At 54.5% G+C, this 19084-nt stretch overlaps 2 protein-coding genes and 1 non-coding gene across 56 annotated transcripts in view; 2 read left to right on the plus strand and 1 right to left on the minus strand.

Moving 5' to 3' along the window:
* Positions 1-1614: 1614 nt before the first annotated feature.
* TMEM200B (transmembrane protein 200B) lies at positions 1615-5732 on the plus strand. Of its 5 annotated transcripts, none has more exons than XM_072750571.1 (2): positions 1615-1768; positions 4522-5732. In XM_072750571.1, the coding sequence occupies exon 2, from the start codon at positions 4542-4544 to the stop codon at positions 5463-5465; it is 924 nt and encodes a 307-aa protein (XP_072606672.1). In that variant the 5' UTR covers positions 1615-1768; positions 4522-4541; the 3' UTR covers positions 5466-5732. The 5 variants fall into 5 exon arrangements, with proteins under 5 accessions (XP_072606672.1, XP_072606668.1, XP_072606671.1 ...); XM_072750567.1 differs by having other exon boundaries at positions 1765-2376; XM_072750570.1 differs by lacking the exon at positions 1615-1768 and adding an exon at positions 3745-3884.
* A 2-nt stretch (positions 5733-5734) lies between these two features.
* On the plus strand, positions 5735-6441 carry LOC112931803 (uncharacterized). Its single transcript, XR_012000088.1, has 2 exons — positions 5735-5848; positions 6359-6441. It is a non-coding gene; the product is annotated as an uncharacterized protein (transcript).
* Positions 6442-6448: 7 nt separating this feature from the next.
* The window catches only part of EPB41 (erythrocyte membrane protein band 4.1), a 197562-nt gene continuing 184926 nt past the window's right edge, over positions 6449-19084 (minus strand). For all 50 annotated transcript variants that reach the window (XR_012000087.1, XM_026014545.2, XM_072750555.1 and 47 more), the window contains 4 exons: positions 14453-14554; positions 13215-13295; positions 10038-10142; positions 6449-9371 (listed from right to left, as the gene is read on the minus strand). Coding sequence is in view for 49 of the 50 variants with exons in the window: in XM_026014545.2 (XP_025870330.1) it covers positions 10044-10142; positions 13215-13295; positions 14453-14554 (282 nt within the window). In the remaining variant the exon portion in view is untranslated. The remainder of the gene's footprint in view (positions 9372-10037; positions 10143-13214; positions 13296-14452; positions 14555-19084) is intronic.

Below are 19084 nucleotides of genomic sequence, written 5' to 3' on the forward strand. Positions count from 1 at the left end.
GGGCTCAGGGAGGGATGGGACAAGCCCAGTCCTCCCCTCAGAGCTCACCAGCAGGGGGACATAGGACAGAGGCTCAAATCCCAAACACTGATTTTCGTTCTGTGTGTGGTGCTGCTAAGGGGAGGCTCCCGTGAGGGTGTGTAAGCAGGGGGTGGGGGTGGGGGTAGAGGGGAGTGGGGAGGGGCGAGGCTGATGAGCTCTGGGGACCCACAGGTGGTGCAGAGAAAGTCTGAAGGACAGGAAGGAGCCAAAGGGATGATCCAGAGTGGGAGTTCCTGGCTAGACTCAAGGCAGGGGCCAACCCCAAGGCCAGAGCACAGATATGGGGATGGGGATGAGTTCAGCTACAAGGAAGGGAGGAGGGTGAGGGGGCAGGAGCCACTCTGGAGGTGAGCAGGGATTTTAAACTCCAGACAATGCAGGGGAGCCACTGAGGGTTTTAAGCAGAGCGATCGGTTTAGGTCCAGGGTGGGAAGATGGTTGGTGGCCCTGTGCAGAGCCCTGGCCCCCGGGCAGGGAGAAGGTAGCTCATGGGCGATCCAGAGAGGAGGGTCCACAGGACTTGAAGGTTTGGGGCGGGGGTGAGCCCAAGGTGACCCCCGGTGGAGATGACCCTCTGGTGGGCAGTGGGGCCCTTTACAGAGGGGACAAGAGGAGGAGTAGGAATGGGCCAGGATCACTGCGAACAGGGGAAATTCTGGGAGGTGTCTGGTTGCTCAAAGTGAGGCTGGGCCCAGGCTGGAGGCCCCGAGGAAGAAAGGTCAGGAGGGGCGGCCTGGACGAGCCAGCGGCAAATGCAGGGCAGGTGGGGCAGCAACCACAGGGAGCTTTGGCCTCGAGCTGGTGTCCCCAGGAAGGGCAGCCAGGGGCGAGGCACGCGGGCAGCGCTGGGTGGGGCGTCAGCGGGCTCGAGCGCGGCGCGGCCGAGGGGGCCGAGTGCGGGCGGGGCGCGCCTCTTCGGAGGTCGGTCGCGGAGCCTGCGGCCCCACGCGGTGGCGGGAGGCCACCCTGGCCTGGCCGGGTCGCTCCGGGGCCGAGGCCACCCCAGGCTCCCGCCGAGCAGGGTTCGAGCCTCGCTGCGCGCCGTGGCCTCCGCGGGGGGCGGCCCGGGCCGGCGACTTGCTCGCGCTCCCCTCGCGCCCCCCTGGCGCCCGGGCGCAGCCGCGTCCCGTTCCCGCCCCGCCCCTCCCCCGCCCCGCCCGCCCCGCCCCTCCCCCGCCCGCGCCCCGGGGGGTCTCGGCGGCCGGGGGAGGGGCGCCTCCTAATCGATCCCAGGCCGGAAATTCCTCCCGAGGGGCCCGGCCGGGCTGCGGGGCGGGGGCGGGGGCGGGGGCGGGGGCGGGGGCGGGGGCGGGCTCGGAGCCTGGCGGGCCGCCCGGCCGCCCCTCCCCCTCCCCCCCTCCCCCGAGCCCGCCCCCCGCATCATGGAAACTGGGCCGCCAGCCGACCCCCTCGCTCCGCTCCGCATTCCTGCCGCGGGGCGGGCGGGGCTCGGGAGCTGGGCGGCCCCGACAGGCCCGCGGCGGGGGGCGCCCCCGGAGCCTCGGGATTGGGGGCCCGGGCGCCTCCTCGCTCCAGGCGGGGCGCGTCTTCCCGGGGGGTTGCCCGTGACTCTCGGCCACGCACTCGGCGGCCCGGCCCCGCCCCCGCCCCGGGCTCCCGTCCCGGCGCTCGCGGGGTCCCCGGGGGCCCGCCCGCAACGCTGGATTCTCGCCTCTCCGCATCTTGCGGGGCGGACCCCATGAAGCCCACTTTCCCGGGGAAGGCGGTGAGGACCACGGAGGGGGCAGGCTGGCGGGGGGCGGGGCAGGAACCGGGCCGCCTCCTCCGGGGAGCTCCCCGGACGGCGCCCCCGCGAGCCCGCTCCCGGCGCTGGCATGAGGGGCGCGGGCGGGGGAGGGCGGGGGAGGGCGGGGGAGGGCGCGGGCGGGCGCGGAGGGCGCGGAGGGCGCGGAGGGCGCGGGCGGGGGAGGGCGCGGGGGGGCGCGGAGGGCGCGGGGGCTTCGAAAGTCCTCGGGCCGCGCGCTCGCTGCGGAGCCGGGCGGGGCTCTCGGCTCCCGGGCTCAGTTTCCCCACGTGGGAAGGCGCGGCCGTCCCGGGCCTCTGCGAGCGACGCTCCGAGCCACGGGCGCGCACACGGCGCTCACCTGCGGGCCTGCGACCCTGCGACCTGGGCGGCTGCCCGCCTCCAGCGGCGGGGCCTCGCGGGGTGGCCGCCCGCAGGTTCGCGGGGCGCTGGGGGCGGGGCCAGGGGGCGGGGCCAGGAGGGGCGGGGCCAGGAGGGGGCGGGGCCGGGCCTCGGTGGAGCCGGCGGCAGAGCCGGGAGCCGCGGCGCGCGGACTCGGACCCCGACCCGCCGGGGCGCGGCGGCGCCAGGTGAGCAGGACTAGGGCCCCGGGGCTCGCGCTCCACTTTCCTCAACTTTTTGTTCGGCCCGTCCGTCCGGGAAGGCCCTGGGGCGGGAGCCCGGTCCTCCCTCCCGCCACCCCCGCCGAGTGTGGACGCGGGCGGAGGCGGGACCCGGAGCGCGAGGGACGCGGCCCGCGGCAACTTCCCGGCCCGAGACCAGGGCCTCCCGGGGGCCGTCGGCGGGGTCCCCAGCCTCCCCGGGGTCCTCCCCGGGGTCCCCACCCTCCCCGGGGCCCCCAGCCTCCCCGGGGTCCTCTCCGGGGTCCCCAGCCTCCCTGGGGTCCCCGTCCTCCTCGGGGTCCTCCCCGGGGTCCCCAGCCTCCCCGGGGTCCTCCTCGGGGTCCTCCCCGGGGTCCCCGTCCTCCTCGGGGTCCTCCCCGGGGTCCTCCCCGGGGCCCCCAGCCAGGACTCCGCGCCCGCCGCAGCGTCGGGGTCTCCCCGCACGCCCCCGCCTCTGTCCCCGCGGGGAGCCCCCCGGAGTCGGCTCCACACTCCGAGACGACCGGGAACAGCCGTCGCCGCCTCCCGGGGCGCCCCGGGCTGTGCGGGGAGGCGCACGGCGTCGGCGGGGGTCGCGAGGCCCGGCGTCGGGTCCCGGGGCGCCCCCTCCTCGGGGGACCCCGGCGGCCCCCCCCCCCCCCCCGGCCGCTCTGGGCCGCCGCCTCCAGCCGCGAGAATCGGGCTTTGGACGCGGCGACTGCGGCTCCGTGCTAGGCCCCGGCCTTCCGCACCCCGCTCGGCGGCAGGGATGGGGTGTCGTGCCTGAGCTTCGGGGTGCGGGTGGGGACGGAGCGGGGCGGCGAGGCCTCCTCCCCGGAGCCTCCTACGGTGCCAGCGCCGGAGCCGGAGCGGCTCAGAGCCCGGACGCACCCGCGGACAGCGAGGCCCCGCCCTCGTCCCCTGCGACCCAGGGCGCCTGGGCGGCCCCCCACGCCCCCCACGCCCCCCCACGCCCCCCTTGGTGGGGGCCACACGGCACACGGCGCCCTGCTCCTTACCCGGCCCCCGGCCCCCGGCCCGCCCTCAGTCCTCGGGCCACAGGCCGGGAAGGGCTGAACCCGGCGGCCAGATGGGGCGGCCCGAGGTGCTGGGGCGGTGCTGCTCCGTCCGGGACGCGGGCCACCGAGGCCTCGGGTGGAGGAGGCCGGAAAGGAGGACAGGCGGCGGGAAAGGGGGATGATTCATCCCGAGGAGCTCGAATTGGAAACGCCGCAACCTGGGAACAGCCTTGCCCGGGCCGACGGGAGTCGGGGAGCGGGGAAGCCCTCCCGGCGGGGCCCCGCGCCCAGCACCTGCAGCCCCCCCGCTCCCCGCGCCCCGTCCGGGCCGCGACCGGCCGCTGGAGGAGGGGAGGCCTCTTCTGCGCGGAGTGGAAAGCAATCCTGGGCGAAGTCGGCCGCGGGTCTGGGTCGCAACGGTCTTCCCGGAGTCTAGCTCAAGTCTCTCCTGCTGCAGCTTCTGTGCAGGCTGAGGAGGTCTGAAAGGAGGGGGCGGGCAGGAAGGGGCTGCAGCCGGTGACACCCCCTCCTTCCCACGCTGCGGTATGTAGCGCGCGGTAGGGGGAGGTGGGGCCCGCGGGCGACCCCGGCGGCCCGGGCGGGCCGAGCGCCCCCTCCCTCCCTCCCCCGCTTACTACGGTGCGGCCACGTGCGGGGGTGAGGGCGATCCCGGGCGGGACTTACCCTGGAGACGCCGCCGCGGGGCCCGCACACTCCCGAGGCCCCGGGCCGCGGGGCTGGCGAAGAGGGAGCCGGCGCCGGAGCCCCGCAGCCCCGCAGCCCCGCAGCCCCGCAGCCCCGCAGCCCCGCAGCCCCGCAGCCGAGGATGCGCCAGGTAGCGGCAGCCCGCGCCCCCCTCCCTCCTCGCCGCCCGCGGGCCCGGCCAACTCCGGCTTCAGCCGCGCGTCCCTGGCTCCGAGCTGCGCTGCGGAAAACCCGAGCGGGGGCGGCTCCCCGCCTCGCGGCCCCGGGGAAGTCCGGGGGTGGCCGCCAGGGATCTCCAAGCGGCCTGGGCGAGGCAGCCCGGTCTCGCCTCGCGCGCGGACCGGGCCCCCGAGCTGGCGCTGCGACCCCAGGCCCGTCGGTTCAGTCCCCGCCTCCCCTCTCTCCGCAGAGCGCCCAGACGACGGCGAGATGACGGCCGGGAGCCCCGGAGACCGCGGGGAGGTGCGGAGGAGCCCCGAGGGCCGCGTCTCTCGCCTGGGCCGCCGCCTGGGCCGCCGCCGGCGCCCGCGCTCCCCGCCCGAGCCTCTGCGGGTGCGGGCGCGGCTGCGGCTGCGCTCGCCGTCGGGGGCGTTCGCGGCGCTGGGGGCGCTCGTGGTGCTGGTGGGCATGGGCATCGCCGTGGCCGGCTACTGGCCGCACCGCGCCGGGGCCCCGGGGCCGCGCGCCGCCAATGCCAGCGCGCCCCCCCCGAGCGAGCTGCGACGCGAGGGTCGCGGCGCCGGCCGGGCCCACGGCCCGCACGAGCGGCTGCGGCTCCTTGGACCCGTGGTCATGGGCGTCGGCCTGTTCGTTTTCATCTGCGCCAACACGCTGCTCTACGAGAACCGCGACCTGGAGACGCGACGGCTGCGCCAGGGGGTGCTGCGGGCCCAGGCGCTCCGGCCCCCTGACGGCCCCGGCTGGGACTGCGCCCTGCTCCCCAGCCCCGGACCCAGGACTCCCCGAGCCATCGGCTGCACGGAGCCGGAAAGTTGGGACCTGTCGCCGCGTCGGGGCGCGTCACCTGTCCCGTCAGTGCGGAGCCTGCGTTCAGAGCCTGCTAATCCTCGCTTGGGGTTACCTGCCCTGCTCAACAGTTACCCGCTGAAGGGCCCGGGGCTGCCCCCACCCTGGGGTCCACGCACCCAGACTGGCCATGTGATTATCACCGTGCAGCCCTCTGGTTCCTGCATTGAACATTCCAAGTCCCTGGATCTGGGCCTTGGGGAGCTCCTGCTTGGGGCCCCAGCAGCTCGGGACTGTGCTCACCGGAGCTGGCCACGGCTGGACCGCCTCAGTCTGGGGGGCTATGCCAAGTTGGGAGGAGGAGGGGACTTGGGAGCCCGGGTTTGAAGAGCAGGGGGACAGCCTGCTAGGAGGCTGCAGCATGGACCGTGCTAACAGGACCGGAAGTCCCAATGCCCAGTAGATGCATCAGCCACGTCCCAGGCGAGATGGATGCTCTGGCCGCAGCAGCTGCTAAGGCTTCCTGACTTGCATGTCGGCAGAGAAATGCCAACTGCACAAGGGTTCAAAAAGCTGGAGAGAGTGTGTTTTAATGCGGAGCCTGGAGACCAGCATGACTCGGCCTCAGGAGCTCGTTAAGCCTCCAAAAGTGACCTTAGCCTTGGACAGGTACCTGAGGGGGCTGGAGGTCCAGGTCAGGGTCGCTGGGAGATGCAGCTGGCGTCTCAGCAAACCCGAAGTGGTGGGCAACGACCCCTAAGACTTGGAAGGTAGGTTGGCTGGGATGTCACAGGCTGGGCCGGGCTCCCTCCACGGTGGCACCGGTTGTGGGGTTGGGGAAGATGGGCAACGGGGCTGAATTGAGACCCTCCACTGCCATCTGGGACAGGGACTGAGGCTTTGCCTCCCACCACCTCAGCCCTTCTCTCCCCTCAGCCCTGCAGGGTCCACCCCACTAGGGCTACACTACTGCCAAAGCCTTCCTACTGAGGGTCGGGCCCCTCCCTGAACAGGTCTGAGGAACCCCCTTCTCTCCTTTGTCACAGCCTGTGCTGCAAAATCCCCCCCCCCCCCCCCCCCCCGGCTGGCAAGAAGCATTTGCCAGTTCTCCTTTTACACAGCGTTGAAGCTGCATTTTGGCCAATGTGGGTAGCTTACTTTAGAAAAGGGCTTGAATAGGGGTCTCCCTTCCCCATGTTTCGTTTTTCCCAGGTTGCTGGTAGGAGAAGAGAACTTTCAAAGTTGATCAATTCTCACAGACTGTCTTTTTTTTTTTTAAGTTTATTGAAAAATGCAATACAAGAAGCAAGACCAAACACGTATCTAAACACTATACCACGTCTCTTACTACAAAAGGCCAAAACAGCAGACCTAATTATTGCCTTTTTAATCTAAGGATTTTGTCAATTTGATTCTGCTGGCATAATTCCTATTTTGTCAAGAAATGTAAACAACTACTTGATATGATTCATAATTTTAAAAAAAATTTACAAAGCTCCTTCATTTTTGTCATCAAAATAATACATTTGAGAGAGATTTGTAAAAACAACCAGCCTGGGGCTGAGATCCTGGGCAGATATTTCCCATGAGCATTCCTTGGTGGCAGTCAGGCGGGAGCTCTGGTTCCTTTCCCAGGGCAGACGGCCGTCCCCTCCGCCTGTCCCCTCCACCTCGGCTGCCCTGCAGGACATGCAAGGGTGGGGGGCTGGGCAGGAGGGTGAAGAGGCCCCCAAAAGGTCCCTGCAGCCAGGTTCTCTGGGCCCTAAGCTCAGAAATTTAGGTCCCGCTACGTGGGTGGGTAGGTGGGTGGGTGGGTGGCAGGGACCTCGTGTGGCTTGGAGGAAGTCTTTACTTCTCAAGTGAAATAAAAATAAAATTGCAGTGAAAGATGTTACTGTGGTGTGTCTGAGTCACTTCGGGAAAACTGCTGCCAAGTCTCTGACCCTGGAAATGAAGCTCTCTCCTCCCCTCTTTACCATTTCCACCTGGACAGAATCTGTTTTTCTTCACACACACACACCCACACACACAAACACACACACACAACTGCAGGAAGAAAAAAATCCAAACAATTGTCAAACCCCCAGATCTGTTACCAGAGGAGGAGGATAGGAAAGAGGCTTGGAAGGACACCCTCTCCCTAGCTCGTCCAAATCATGGCTTCTCAGTGCTGGAAGGGCATTTGAGATCTTCTGGTCCAATTTACAGTCAAGGAAGCAGAGAGAAGCTCTGGGAGCTGGTGACAGAGCCGAGGGGACGTGTCGGCCCCCGTTAACGGGCCTGCGCTGTGAAAGCTGCGGCACCAGTGTGGCCAGGTTTCTGATGCTACGCTGTGCCCTCTTCCTTAGCCGCACCCTCTTCACTCCAGCTGTCAGCCTTGGGAGCTGGGAGCTCTCGGCAGGACAGCTGGCCACTGCGAAGCGAGCTCACGTTACTGTGCTGTTTGATGGGAGCTGGGTTCCTAACCTCCCCACCGCTCCGGGCCACAGGGCCCAGGCGTAGACACCAACAAGCAAGCACCATCATTTCAGACTCTGTGCCCACACGCTGAGACAGTCCTTCTGCCCGAGGTCTTCCTGTCACTCTCCAGAGAGAGCTGCCTCTTAGCAATAGTCTCACGTAAGTACTAAACGAAAAATGCACACATCCGAAGTCTGTTCGAACCAACTGAGTTTGTCTAAAGCGAGGCTCAGCCAGTAGAGGCTTTGGCCACACGCAGCTGGCTCCCATCGTGGGGAGCAGAGGTTTCAGACTTCTCTCCCTCGCTCACTGCACTTGAACTCCCAGAGACTGTGCTCCGCTGTCTCTCTCATGAAGTTCACTTCTGTCCCACTGTAAGACTCTTAAGAACTTCCAGGCAGATATGTTTGTGGGAAGCCAGCTGGAAGATTACAGAAGCACTGTTGAGTAAAAATGCCCCCAGATCTACCAGGAACGGTGGAATTGGGCCCATCAGTCAGCACATTTTTAAAACCAACCAAAGAACAACCACAAAAAAATTAGAAGTAAAATAAACCCACAACCCACCACAAAAATCAAGCCCACGAAACCTGACAGGCCTCAGATGGCGAGTGGGAATGAGCAGAGCTGGTGTGTGTGTCCCCGGTCTTGTGGGGTTTTGTGGGACGGATGGCCCGTAAAGGTCAGTTCCCTCACTCCAGAAGGGTGTCTGCAGGCAGGTACCAGGCAGGAGAAGAAAGGTCAAGGAACACCACCTCCTCTCTGAGTCACACTTCCTATCATCCCAGGATTAAAGAGAAAGGCCCAGGGTTGGTCACCTGGAAATACTTCTTAGCAGGATCTGTCTGAGGTAAACCCCACCATTCCCCTGTGTGAAGTGCACATTCCCAGAACATTCCCAGAACTAGAAAGCTTTTTTTTTTTTTTTAAACCTCATCAATTTTCCTTGCCCAAATCACCACTAAAAATGTGCCATTAGAGCTTTTGGCCAAAAGTGCCTATTTTTCTGTGAATTTTGGTCTCCTGAGATGGGAGGTAGGGGGAGCACTTAGCAGAGCCACTGCTTCTGATGAGGTAAAAGGGTAGGGAGGGCAGGAAGGTGAAGGCCACAGATATGTTTAAACATTCACAGTATCAGATATATCTGAAACAACTTCTTACGTCTTTGATCTAAAGAAGCTCCAAAAAAGAAAGAATAGGAGGAAAGAAGGAAAAACAATACTATATTCTTAGCAGAGATCTCTGCCTCATCAAAATCACCCTCAACAAAAGGACAGGGATGTGTTCCTGGGGTCTGTGGATCAGGACAGCTGCCCTGCCTCACATGGTAAAGTCCCATCATTGGCTCTGAGAAAGGGCTGGTTAATGAAGTTTCTGCTGACATCGAAAGGGTATAAAACTAGAGGAGGAGCAGGAAGCCCCACTAAGCTGGCTTTGGCCCCCAACACAGCTGACAGAGTCTTTGGAGGATTTCCCCAAGAATTCTGTAGACCTGTCAGTATCTGGGTTGGAAATAAATGGGGAGAAGCTAGGTTGAAAGGGTTACAAACCACCCCATAAAAAAACAAACCAAAAAGCTCTTTAAAAACAGTCCATCGAGTGAAAAGTTGAACAATTTCTGGTATCACAATATAGAAAAAGGTATTAAAAGAATCAGTGATGTCTAGAAGACTCTCTTGGTATAAACTCCAAATAGAAAATGAAATTAATTTTCTGGTGGTTTAGAGTAATTTTGAAAGCCTGATGTCTGACTATTGCAGGTAAGCTTCTTTATCATTTTGCTGGTTTTTCTCTCGGATGGGAGACAGGCAGGGATTTGGGGTAGGACAGTTCCTAGAGGAAAGAAAGCAAACTTTTTAAATCCTGCAAAGGAAGACAGCCACTCAGTCCCAGTGCCAAGCTCTGGGGGTCCCAAGTGCCAAGCAGGGTCGGAGCAGCTTTACAGAGCCCAGTCCTCCCTGGTGATTTATGGCTTCTTGAAGTCGTTTGTAGACTACTTTTAGGCATAACTTTATCTGGATCTCTGGCTCCCCAAAAGCAGCTATGCTGTTTCCAATTCTCTAGTCTGGGCTCCGAGCGTCAGTCATCTCTCCCCTGATCCCCAAGCCCTCATTTATGGACAGCCAGGACCAGCTTGTCTTGGTTTTGTTCTCCTCCTCTGGCACTCCCATGGTTAGACTCAAAGATACCCGTGACAGGTAGAGTACAGAGAGAAGGGAAGGCTAGGTGAAGAAGCAGGCAGGGAACAGGAAGATTCAGGAAGTGGGGAGGTTTCCAGCCATGCCTGGGGACGTCCTCTGGACCACCACTGCCGACACTGCTAAGGGCAGGATGATATAAGGAGAACTTGTTGCTTTTGTTGGAGCCAAATGCTTGGTAACTTCTGTCTCCCTCACAGAAGGATGAGGGAGTGTGGATGCCTCTGGGTAATGTCCCTGTTCAGAGTTCTCTGAGGCGGGCACAGTGAATACCGTCCACCCCACCAAGAACAGCTCATACCTGAGCTCATTCCTCAGAGATTTCAGTCTCCTGATGGACGACCACCTTGGTCACTGACATGTCTGGGTGCTGCTCCTTTGCCTCCTTGATGGCCTGTACAAGGACCTGAGAGAGACAGAAACCATGCCCATCAGGCAGAAAGCCTGACTGGTGAAGGAAGGTAGGGGTCTCAGGACACCATTTTGCTGGCAAACTGAATCTTTCCATCTGCAGCACCAAGGAGCATTGAGGTGGGGCAAGTTGCTGACAGCCTTCTCCCCCATACCCCCCATCCTGCAGAGGGAGGGTCCTAGACTGGAAGCATAGAAACAGGCAAGGCAAGAGGGACTTCAGGGGTGACAGCTGTACCTGCTGGGCAGGTCTGGGAGGATTCACTCAAGAAGTGAGTCAGAAGGACAAAGCAAAATCTCTGTTCAGTGTAGGGTAACCGAGAAGTTCAGAAGGGAAGAGAGAAATAAAGAAGCATGCTATAAAAAGAAAAGATCTCTGGCTAACAAAGAGGGAAGTAAGATGGGACAGCTTATTACACGCCATGCACTGGCCTAAGCACATCATCACCACCACCACCACCATCATCATCATTATTACACTTAATCTTCAGAACTCAATGAATTAGAGCAGTAACATTGTTTCCACTTGTTTTTAAAAAGTAAGCTCTAGGGAACCCTGGGTGGCGCAGCGGTTTGGCGCCTGCCTTTGGCCCAGGGCGCGATCCTGGAGACCCAGGATCGAATCCCACATCGGGCTCCCGGTGCATGGAGCCTGCTTCTCCCTCTGCCTGTGTCTCTGCCTCTCTCTCTCTCTCTCTCTCTCTCTCTCTGTGACTATCATAAATAAATAAAAATTAAAATTAAAAATAAAAGTAAGCTCTACACCCAACATAGGGCTCAAACTCATGACTCCAAGAGCAAGAGTTGCAGGCTCCACCCACTGACCAGCCAGGCGCCTCTCACTGTTTCCATTTTGTAGACAAGGAAACTGAGGTTCAGTGGGTAAATAAAGTGGTTAATGTTTCACGGCTAGTAAGTGATGCAGCAGGGATTTTAACTTAAATCTATAAGGCTTTCTTCTTTACTACACTGTCCTTGAGTTTTGAGAGACCCTGTTTTGGCATCTGGAGGAGTTTTGATCATTTTAGAAAAGCTGAATGAAGCAGAGGGAAAGTCAGAGCAATGACAGCCCTACTCTCTCGCTGGACAGCAAGTCTCTGAGCCTCAAGCTCACAGCACCCAAGGTGGAAGAGCTTCGGGGAATGATGACGTGGGGATTCTCAAGAGACATGCCTTCCATCAAAGAGGACTCTAGCTAGATCTGACCACCTGACTGTGGACACTGGCTCTTAAGAACTATCTCTAGGAGGGGATCCCTGGATGGCTCAGCTGTTTAGTGCCTGCCTTCAGCCCAGGGCATGATCCTGGAAACCCGGGATCGAGTCCCATGTTGCGCTCCCTGCGTGGAGCCTGCATATCTTTCTCTCTGTCTCTTGTGAATAAATAAATAAAATCTTAAAGAAAAAAAAAAAAAAAAGAACTATCTCTAGGACGTACAAGGGACGAAGGGAAGTTTCCAGTTGACTCCATGAAAGCCATTTTTGGAATGCTTTTATAGGCCCCTGGTCATTTTCCTTGATCCTTTTTGCCCAACCCACCTGCTCATGTGTCAAAGCTCAGCCCAAGCCCCCTCTATGCTTACCCTGGCCTACAGCTATCTCTCCATGAAAGCCTGCACCTACTACTTCTTGCTTTAAGTGCCTCCTCACCTACCCAGAGTACACCATGTCTTAGCCTTACCACGTATCCCTCGTACCCAGGAGAACTGAGGGACTTGGTATCTATCTGAGCTATCAAGTGTGTGTATCACAACAACCCAGAAAGAAATCTATGATTATCTTAATTTTACAGGTGGTAAAACTACAGCTTAGAGAAGTAAAATAACTTGCTCAAGGGCACACAACCAGTATGTTGCAGAATCAAGAGTGAACCCAAGGTTGTCTCACTCCAAACCCAAACACCTTCAGGTCCCACTGCTCTTGCTCTCTGGCACTGACTGAGCACATGGCAGGGGCTCAATCAATCAGACCACGTGGGTGGGTGCAGAAGCTGGTAGCATAGCAGGATCTCCTGAGCTGGGGCAAGAGGCTGCAAGGCCTCTTACTTGGGCTTTGCAGCCTTGTTGCTGGGACCCCGAGCCTGGCATTCTCAGCTGGGAGTCTCAACCCTGCTACCAAGGGAACTGCCAGCAGTGCAGCTCAGGTTTTCTTTCTTTCTTTCTTTTTTTTTAGGCACATCAGCATAAAGGCCATGGAATTACTGCTCTAACACTGCTGTCAGTGATTCCAGAAGCATTTGCATGCAGTCCCTTCCTCCCCCTCTTCTCTGCAGCTTTACTGTTCTAACCTCACCCAGCAGAGAATGGGAAGCATTAATCCTGACCTTATTATTTGCTAATTGCTTGCAGCACACAATTAGCACCTAATTAATACAGAAACATAGAATTTTAGTGCTCAGAAGGGCCTAGAAATTATCTAGATCAACCTGCTCTCTTTTTAGGAGACAATAAGGAATCAGAGGTAGTGTGGTTTGTCCAAGGTCACACAGTAAGTTAGTGACAGATCTAGGACAGACTTGAAGTCGAAGCTTTCATGGCTCTGCTTTCCCTTATCTCCTCCGCCACTTCCACCCTCTGAGGGCAGGGATTACCTCTTCCTTTTGTCTTGTTACCTTCCTCTCTCTCAGCACAGGTTCAGTACACGGTATCCCCGAATAGCAACAGCTCCACCCACCCAGAGCCCACCATGTACCTCACCCCACAGTCCAACATCCCACGATTCTCACAACAGCCTTGAGGGGAAGGTGCCATAACGTCCATCTTAAAGATAGGGAAACTGAGGCCTAGGAAGTTAAGAGCTAGAATATGGGGAGACCTAGGATTTGAACCCAAGCTTTTGAGTCTAAGGCCTGTGTTCTATTACACTTCATGCTCCCCCACCTGCAGCCCTCCTCCCACAGACCTCTGTGGTCTGATTCCCTTCACCCTTCTCATTTAAGCACTAGAATAGCCCAGAGAGTTCCTGGGGATGAAGCTGGCAGAGGCATATTCTGAAAGCTAACTCCTGTCTCCATCCATCTTCCCACCCTGGGACCTCTTCCATGGCCAGAATCTCTTCAGCATCCCCACCTGATCATGGTCAATATCGGCATCTCCTGTGATCACAATTCTCTTCTCAATCCGGGTCTCTGAAATCCCACCTTTTACAGTCTGAAACCAAAGAAAGATCGTTACATAAGAAAGAAAGGAAAGAAGGGGAGGGGAGGGAGAAACAGTAAGAGATTATTCTGAAAACTCTACTCCAAATTTTAATCTGCTGCTGGGTACCGTTTTAGATTAGCTTTCTTATCCACTTGTTCAAACTCTTAGCTGCACCTGCTAAAACGAGCACACCTCTATTCCCTTGGATTGCTAAAATCTTTAATAAGCAAAATGGAAAGTCACAAGTCTTTACTTATTTTTTTCCCTTTTTCTTCCTCCCAAAAATCACAGAAATTCAGTGAGTAAACAAAACCGACAGGTGTTTCTTTTTGCTCTTTTCCTGTACGTTTTGATTATTTTCAAGAGGAAAACTCAGAAGACTATGAACAAAAATGTCATGCAGCTTGAAATTAGGCTCTTTATTTTCAAGCATTTTTGTATCACTGGTATCAAAGGATCCTCAAATAATCTTCTCAGGGTGGGTAGGTTTCCCTAATTTGACAGATGAGGAAAACCAAAGTCTAGACACATTAAATAACTAGCTTCCAGTCCTCTGTGCATTGATAACAGAGTTTCGTTAGAAATCTAGATTTCTTATGGACAAGAAAATATATTTTCCTTTAGTGCTGCAGCAAACATGGACTTGTGTGTCTGATTTTCAGGGAGTAGTTTCAATTTTAGATAATTTTTCCTGCTTGCCCCCATAAAAAATGTTCTAATAATTCCAATATTTCAGCATGCAAACTATAGTTCTCATGGCCTGGGCACTGGACATGATAGAGAAACTCTTTGTTGGATCCTGAGTTTTGAATTTTAACTTGGAAAATACGGCTGCATAATAATGCCAATGACACCTGTCCTTAAATAGACTTTTTAAACTTACCTCCACAGCCAGATGACTGGAGAGATGAGCAGATGTGTAAAGATAACCACAGGTGACTTTAGGAGCCTACTAACTAGGTAGGCAAGGGTGCCCTCAGGGTCTCCTTGGTTTTACTGCTGGGGAAGCAGCAGGGCCTTTGCACCTGTGACCTTGGAATCATTGGGCTCAGAAGGGATGGACCTGGAAACCCTTGCTTCTAGACCAGGGTCCTTCTTGCAGAGAGGCAGCAAGCTTAGCATGCATGCCACTGGATTCCAGAAGGAAGTTCTAACTGGCCTGTTACCTTAGTAATCTGAGTTGTGGTTGTACTGCTTGTGGTCTCAGATGTGATAGTCTGAGCTGTCAGCAAGACTCCCGGGTCTAAGTCCCCATTGCTGTCGTCGGTCTGCAGAAAAAAACACAACTCATCATTATATCTCTCAGGAAAGCTTTGTGGGCAAATGTGGCAGGAGGCAGCTTTGTCCTTCAGCTGTATGTTCTCAAGCAAAAACCTGATTCCCTTACGGTAATGACTTCATAAAGAAAACAATCCCCTGGTGACAAGGCTCCTTCTAAGAATGCTAGATGGGTCAGTTTACTCGGTGCTGGGTCAGTGAAAGGAATGGATCAGAAAAAAGGCAAGATTACAGCCACAGGCTCAGTAAGAGTGACAGTGACTGCACATGTGTATGCAACGTGCCAGAGTTCACAAATGGCTTCCAAAACATTGTCTTTTTGGATGTCCACACAAGTCCTATGAAATAAATACTAAGGACAGAGGCTGATTAGCACTCCTAGGTAAGACAACTCAGGTCCAGAGAAGGTAGATGATTTTTTGCTCAAGGACTCAAAACTTGTAAGTGGAAGTTGTCCTCTCTACAAACCTGAAGCTCTTTAACACACCACCCAAAGCAGGAAAAGTATAAACTCTTGTGTGCTAAGCCAGGGGTAGGTCCTGAATCATGGGGCAGAACTTTCCAGAAAGGACCAGGAAAGGTCCCTGCCAGGGTTTAAGGAGCTAGAGAATGTCAGGCTGTCTTCTTGGAAGACTGAGATGGGAGCCTGGAGCAAACGATGTAGGAAATGTCCCTTTATGATACCATGGGAGAGGGACATCTGGGTGGCTCAGCTGGTTAAGCGTCTATCTTTGGTCTCTGAGTCCTGGGATCCAGCCCCTGTGTTGGACTCCCTGCTCAGCAGGGTGTCTACTTCTCCCTCTCCCTCCACCACTCCCCCTGCTTGTGCTCTCTTGTGTGTGTGCGTGCATGCTCTCAAATAAATGAATAAAAAACCTTTTTTTAAATTAAAAATTTTAAGTTTTTATTATTTTTTAAAGATCTTATTTATTTATTCACAAGAGACACACGGAGAGAGAGGTAGAGACATAAGCAGAGGGAGGAGAAGCAAGCTCCCTGCAGAGAGCCTGATGTGGGACTCGATCCCAGGATTCTAGGATCACACCCTGAGCCAAAGGCAGATGCTCAACTGAGTCACCAAGGCGTCCCTATAAATAAAAAATCTTTAAAAAAAAAAAAAAAAAAAAGGACACCATGGGAGGAAACCTATAGGAAATCTCAATGACATTTCTGACAGAAAAAAAACCCTATTTTTGAAATGGACCATCCTTATTAGAAAGGGCTTAAAAGTATTTAGAATGCTGGGCTGTGCAACTAATCCATACAGAGAATGAGGGCTGCGGCTACTTCTTGTTTCTCTAAAGCTCACCATATTATGACCAAAACAAATGTATTATGATCAGACTGAGAAATGACACTAGCAAAAATGAAGAGAGATGGCTATCAGCACCCAGATGGCTGGTAGCAGGACTCAGAGCTGCCAACAGTCCTCTGACCGGGATGGAAACAGACAAGATGAGTAGGCTGGGTGCTAGGGGCTGCCCAGAGCCCATGTTGTCCTAAAAATAATGACCAGTTGGTCCTGGTATTATACACAGGCTCAGAGGAAATTTAGGGAATTGCAATTATTTTCAAAAAGAACTCTGCAGTGGGCAGCCTGGGTGGCTCAGCAGTTTAGTGCCACCTTCAGCCGAGGGCGTGATCCTGGAGTCCTGGGATCGAGTCCCACATTAGGCTCCCTGCATGGAGCATGCTTCTCCCTCTGCCTGTGTCTCTGTATCTCTCCCTCTCCCTCTCTTTCTGTGTTTCTCATTGATAAATAAAATCTAAAAAAAAAAAAAAAAAAAGGAATTCTGCAGTAAAAAAGGTGTTACATTACTATCCTTTCCCGCCCTCTTTATATGTCATTTGTATTATAAGCAGAGGCCTCCAACCTGTTTCTGAGCAGGACCACATTCACTGAGGCAAAACATTGATATGGGGGGGTGGAAGATAGGAGGAGGAGAAGAGAATTAGGAAGAAGAGTCTCTGGCTGAGTTCCCTTCCAGGTAAGAATCTAGACCAAACGAAGAGAGGGGACATGACTGTAATACCTAAATCTTACATACATGCCATCATCATGCTAGCTAGATTATTGGCTAGTTCACTAACACTTCAGCCCAGACCCACTTATCTACCTTAGATTCAAACTTGATGAATGTTTAATGTACTCCTACTATGTGCCAAGCACAGGATGCAACTGTTACCTCAATTCCACCTCTTAATATCTCAAGTGGGTACTATTATTATCCTGGCAGTTCCGTTGGTCCAGAGAAGTTAAACAATTTGTCAAGGTTCTATGGCTAATCAGTGTTTGGACTAGAACTTAGGACAAGAAACTTCTTGTCTGAAGACTGAGGTCTGGGTCCCAGCTCAGACATAACTAGCAATGGGATCTTGGGCAAGTCATCCTGACTTCTCTGAGCTTTAGTTTTCTCATTTGTAACAGGCAATACTGTTAATACAGCCCCACCATGGCATTGTTGTGAAGATCTAAAGAGATTGTAGAAGTAAAATTACTTTCTACATTATCATAAGAATAAAAATTTGCATGCCAGGAGGGCTAAACCTTTTTGAAGAGCTCTACCTCAGGAAGCCCTGAGTGGCTCAGTGTTTGAGCGCCTGCCTTTGGCTGGGGGTATGATCCCGGATTCCCGTGTTCAAGTCCCACACTGGGCTTCCTACATGGAGCCTGCTTCTCTCTCTGTCTCTCATGAATAAATAAATAAGGGCAGCCCCAGTGGCTCAGCTGTTTAGCGCCGCCTTCAGCCCAGGGCCTGATCCTGGAGACTCAAGATCGAGCCCCACATTGGGCTCCTTGCATAGAGCCTGCTTCTCCCTCTGCCTGTGTCTCTGCCTCTCTCTCTTTGTGTCTCTCATGAATAAAAAAATAAAATCTTAAAAATAAACAAACAAATAAATAAATAAATAAAATCTTAAAAAAAAAAGCTCCACTCTAATAAATCAGTGACACTATCATATTTTCCTACCTCCCACCGACTCCCTTATTCCCTGCTTTCTGTCTCTGAAGAAGCGAAAGACGGAGGAGACATTGTTATCATTTCTGACTTATACTCTTCCCACATGTGGACTCTTTTCACTGACCTTGTAACCAATGTTTCCTCAAAATGGTGCTGTGGCTTTGACAGTTGTTTATAAAGTTAAACATCCATTTATCCTATGATCCAGCAATTCCACTCTTAGGTGTTTACCCAAGATAAGTGAAAACATATGTCTACACAATGACTTGCACATGACTGTTCACAGCAGCTTTATTCACATTGCTCCAAACTGGAATCAACTTAAATGTCCATCAACAAAGGAAAGGATAAACAAATTGTGGTACATTCATAGGATACTACTCAACAATAAAAAACAGGAAACTACAGATTTTTACAACTTTGATGAACCTAAAAAAACATGTTCAGACACAAAAGTGTACTCCTGTGCACTTCTCTTTATATGGGGTCCAAAAAGAGGCAAAACTAAGCTACGGTTACAGAAATCAAAGCAATGGCTGCCTAGAGGGGCTAGGAGCAACTAGTCTATGAAGAAAGTTTCAGGAGCAATGGAAACGTTCTGTATCTCAAATGTGTCTTGATTACACAAGTATATACATTTGTCAAAATCAATCAAATTGAATACTTAAAATCTGTGCCCATCCCTGTATACAGACAGGCTTTGCCTCAAGCATGCACCTTCAGCCCAGGGCTGTACATGCACATATACATAAGCAGTAAAATCCTGTTCTGGCTCTCTTCTCACCATGTTCCCCAAAGTGTGGGAATTGTAGAATAATTAAAAGTTTGTTTTTTTTTTTTTTCAATTAAATCCTGGGCTAACTTGTTTGGCAAGATAATAAAAACTAAAGCAGAAATTTAGTACATAAATAACAACAATAGCAAATAATTACCTGGTGTTTATTATTTGCCAGGCACATTTTCTACCTATTATTTACACCATATTACACTATGCTTTTTTTTTTCTTTGCACTATGCTTTTTCATTTGCCCGTTTATCATGTACATCATTCCCTTCAGAGGCTTTTAATAGCCATATAGAATTACCTTAATTGGATGTACCACAATTTATTTAACCTGTTTCCTATTGATGGACATTTAGGTTGTTTCCATGGTAGTAACAACTTAATTTGAAATGCACATTAATTTATTCCTTGCAATAACCCTATGAGGTGGAACTATTACTAGCCCCATTTTACAAATGAGGAAAATGAGGCACACAGTGATTGAGTAACTTGACCACGTACGTAAGTGATGTAGCAGGTGTGAACCTAAGAAATTTGATTCCAAAGTCAGTACTTTCCCCACTATACTCCACTGTTTAGCATGAATAAGTATTTGTATTTTGAATGACTATCTTAAGCCTGGTTAAAATGAAATAAAGATAGATATGTAACAATATAATATAGCTACCATTACCTTGATCTGAATAAACTTATAAAGGCATTTTTTAGAAGAGAAAGCTAAGGCTTGAAAAGTATATAAGTAATTTGCCAAGGGTCACAAAACTAGCAAGTGTTGG

Source organism: Vulpes vulpes, chromosome 2, assembly GCF_048418805.1.
Source record: "Vulpes vulpes isolate BD-2025 chromosome 2, VulVul3, whole genome shotgun sequence".
NCBI lineage: Eukaryota > Metazoa > Chordata > Mammalia > Carnivora > Canidae > Vulpes > Vulpes vulpes.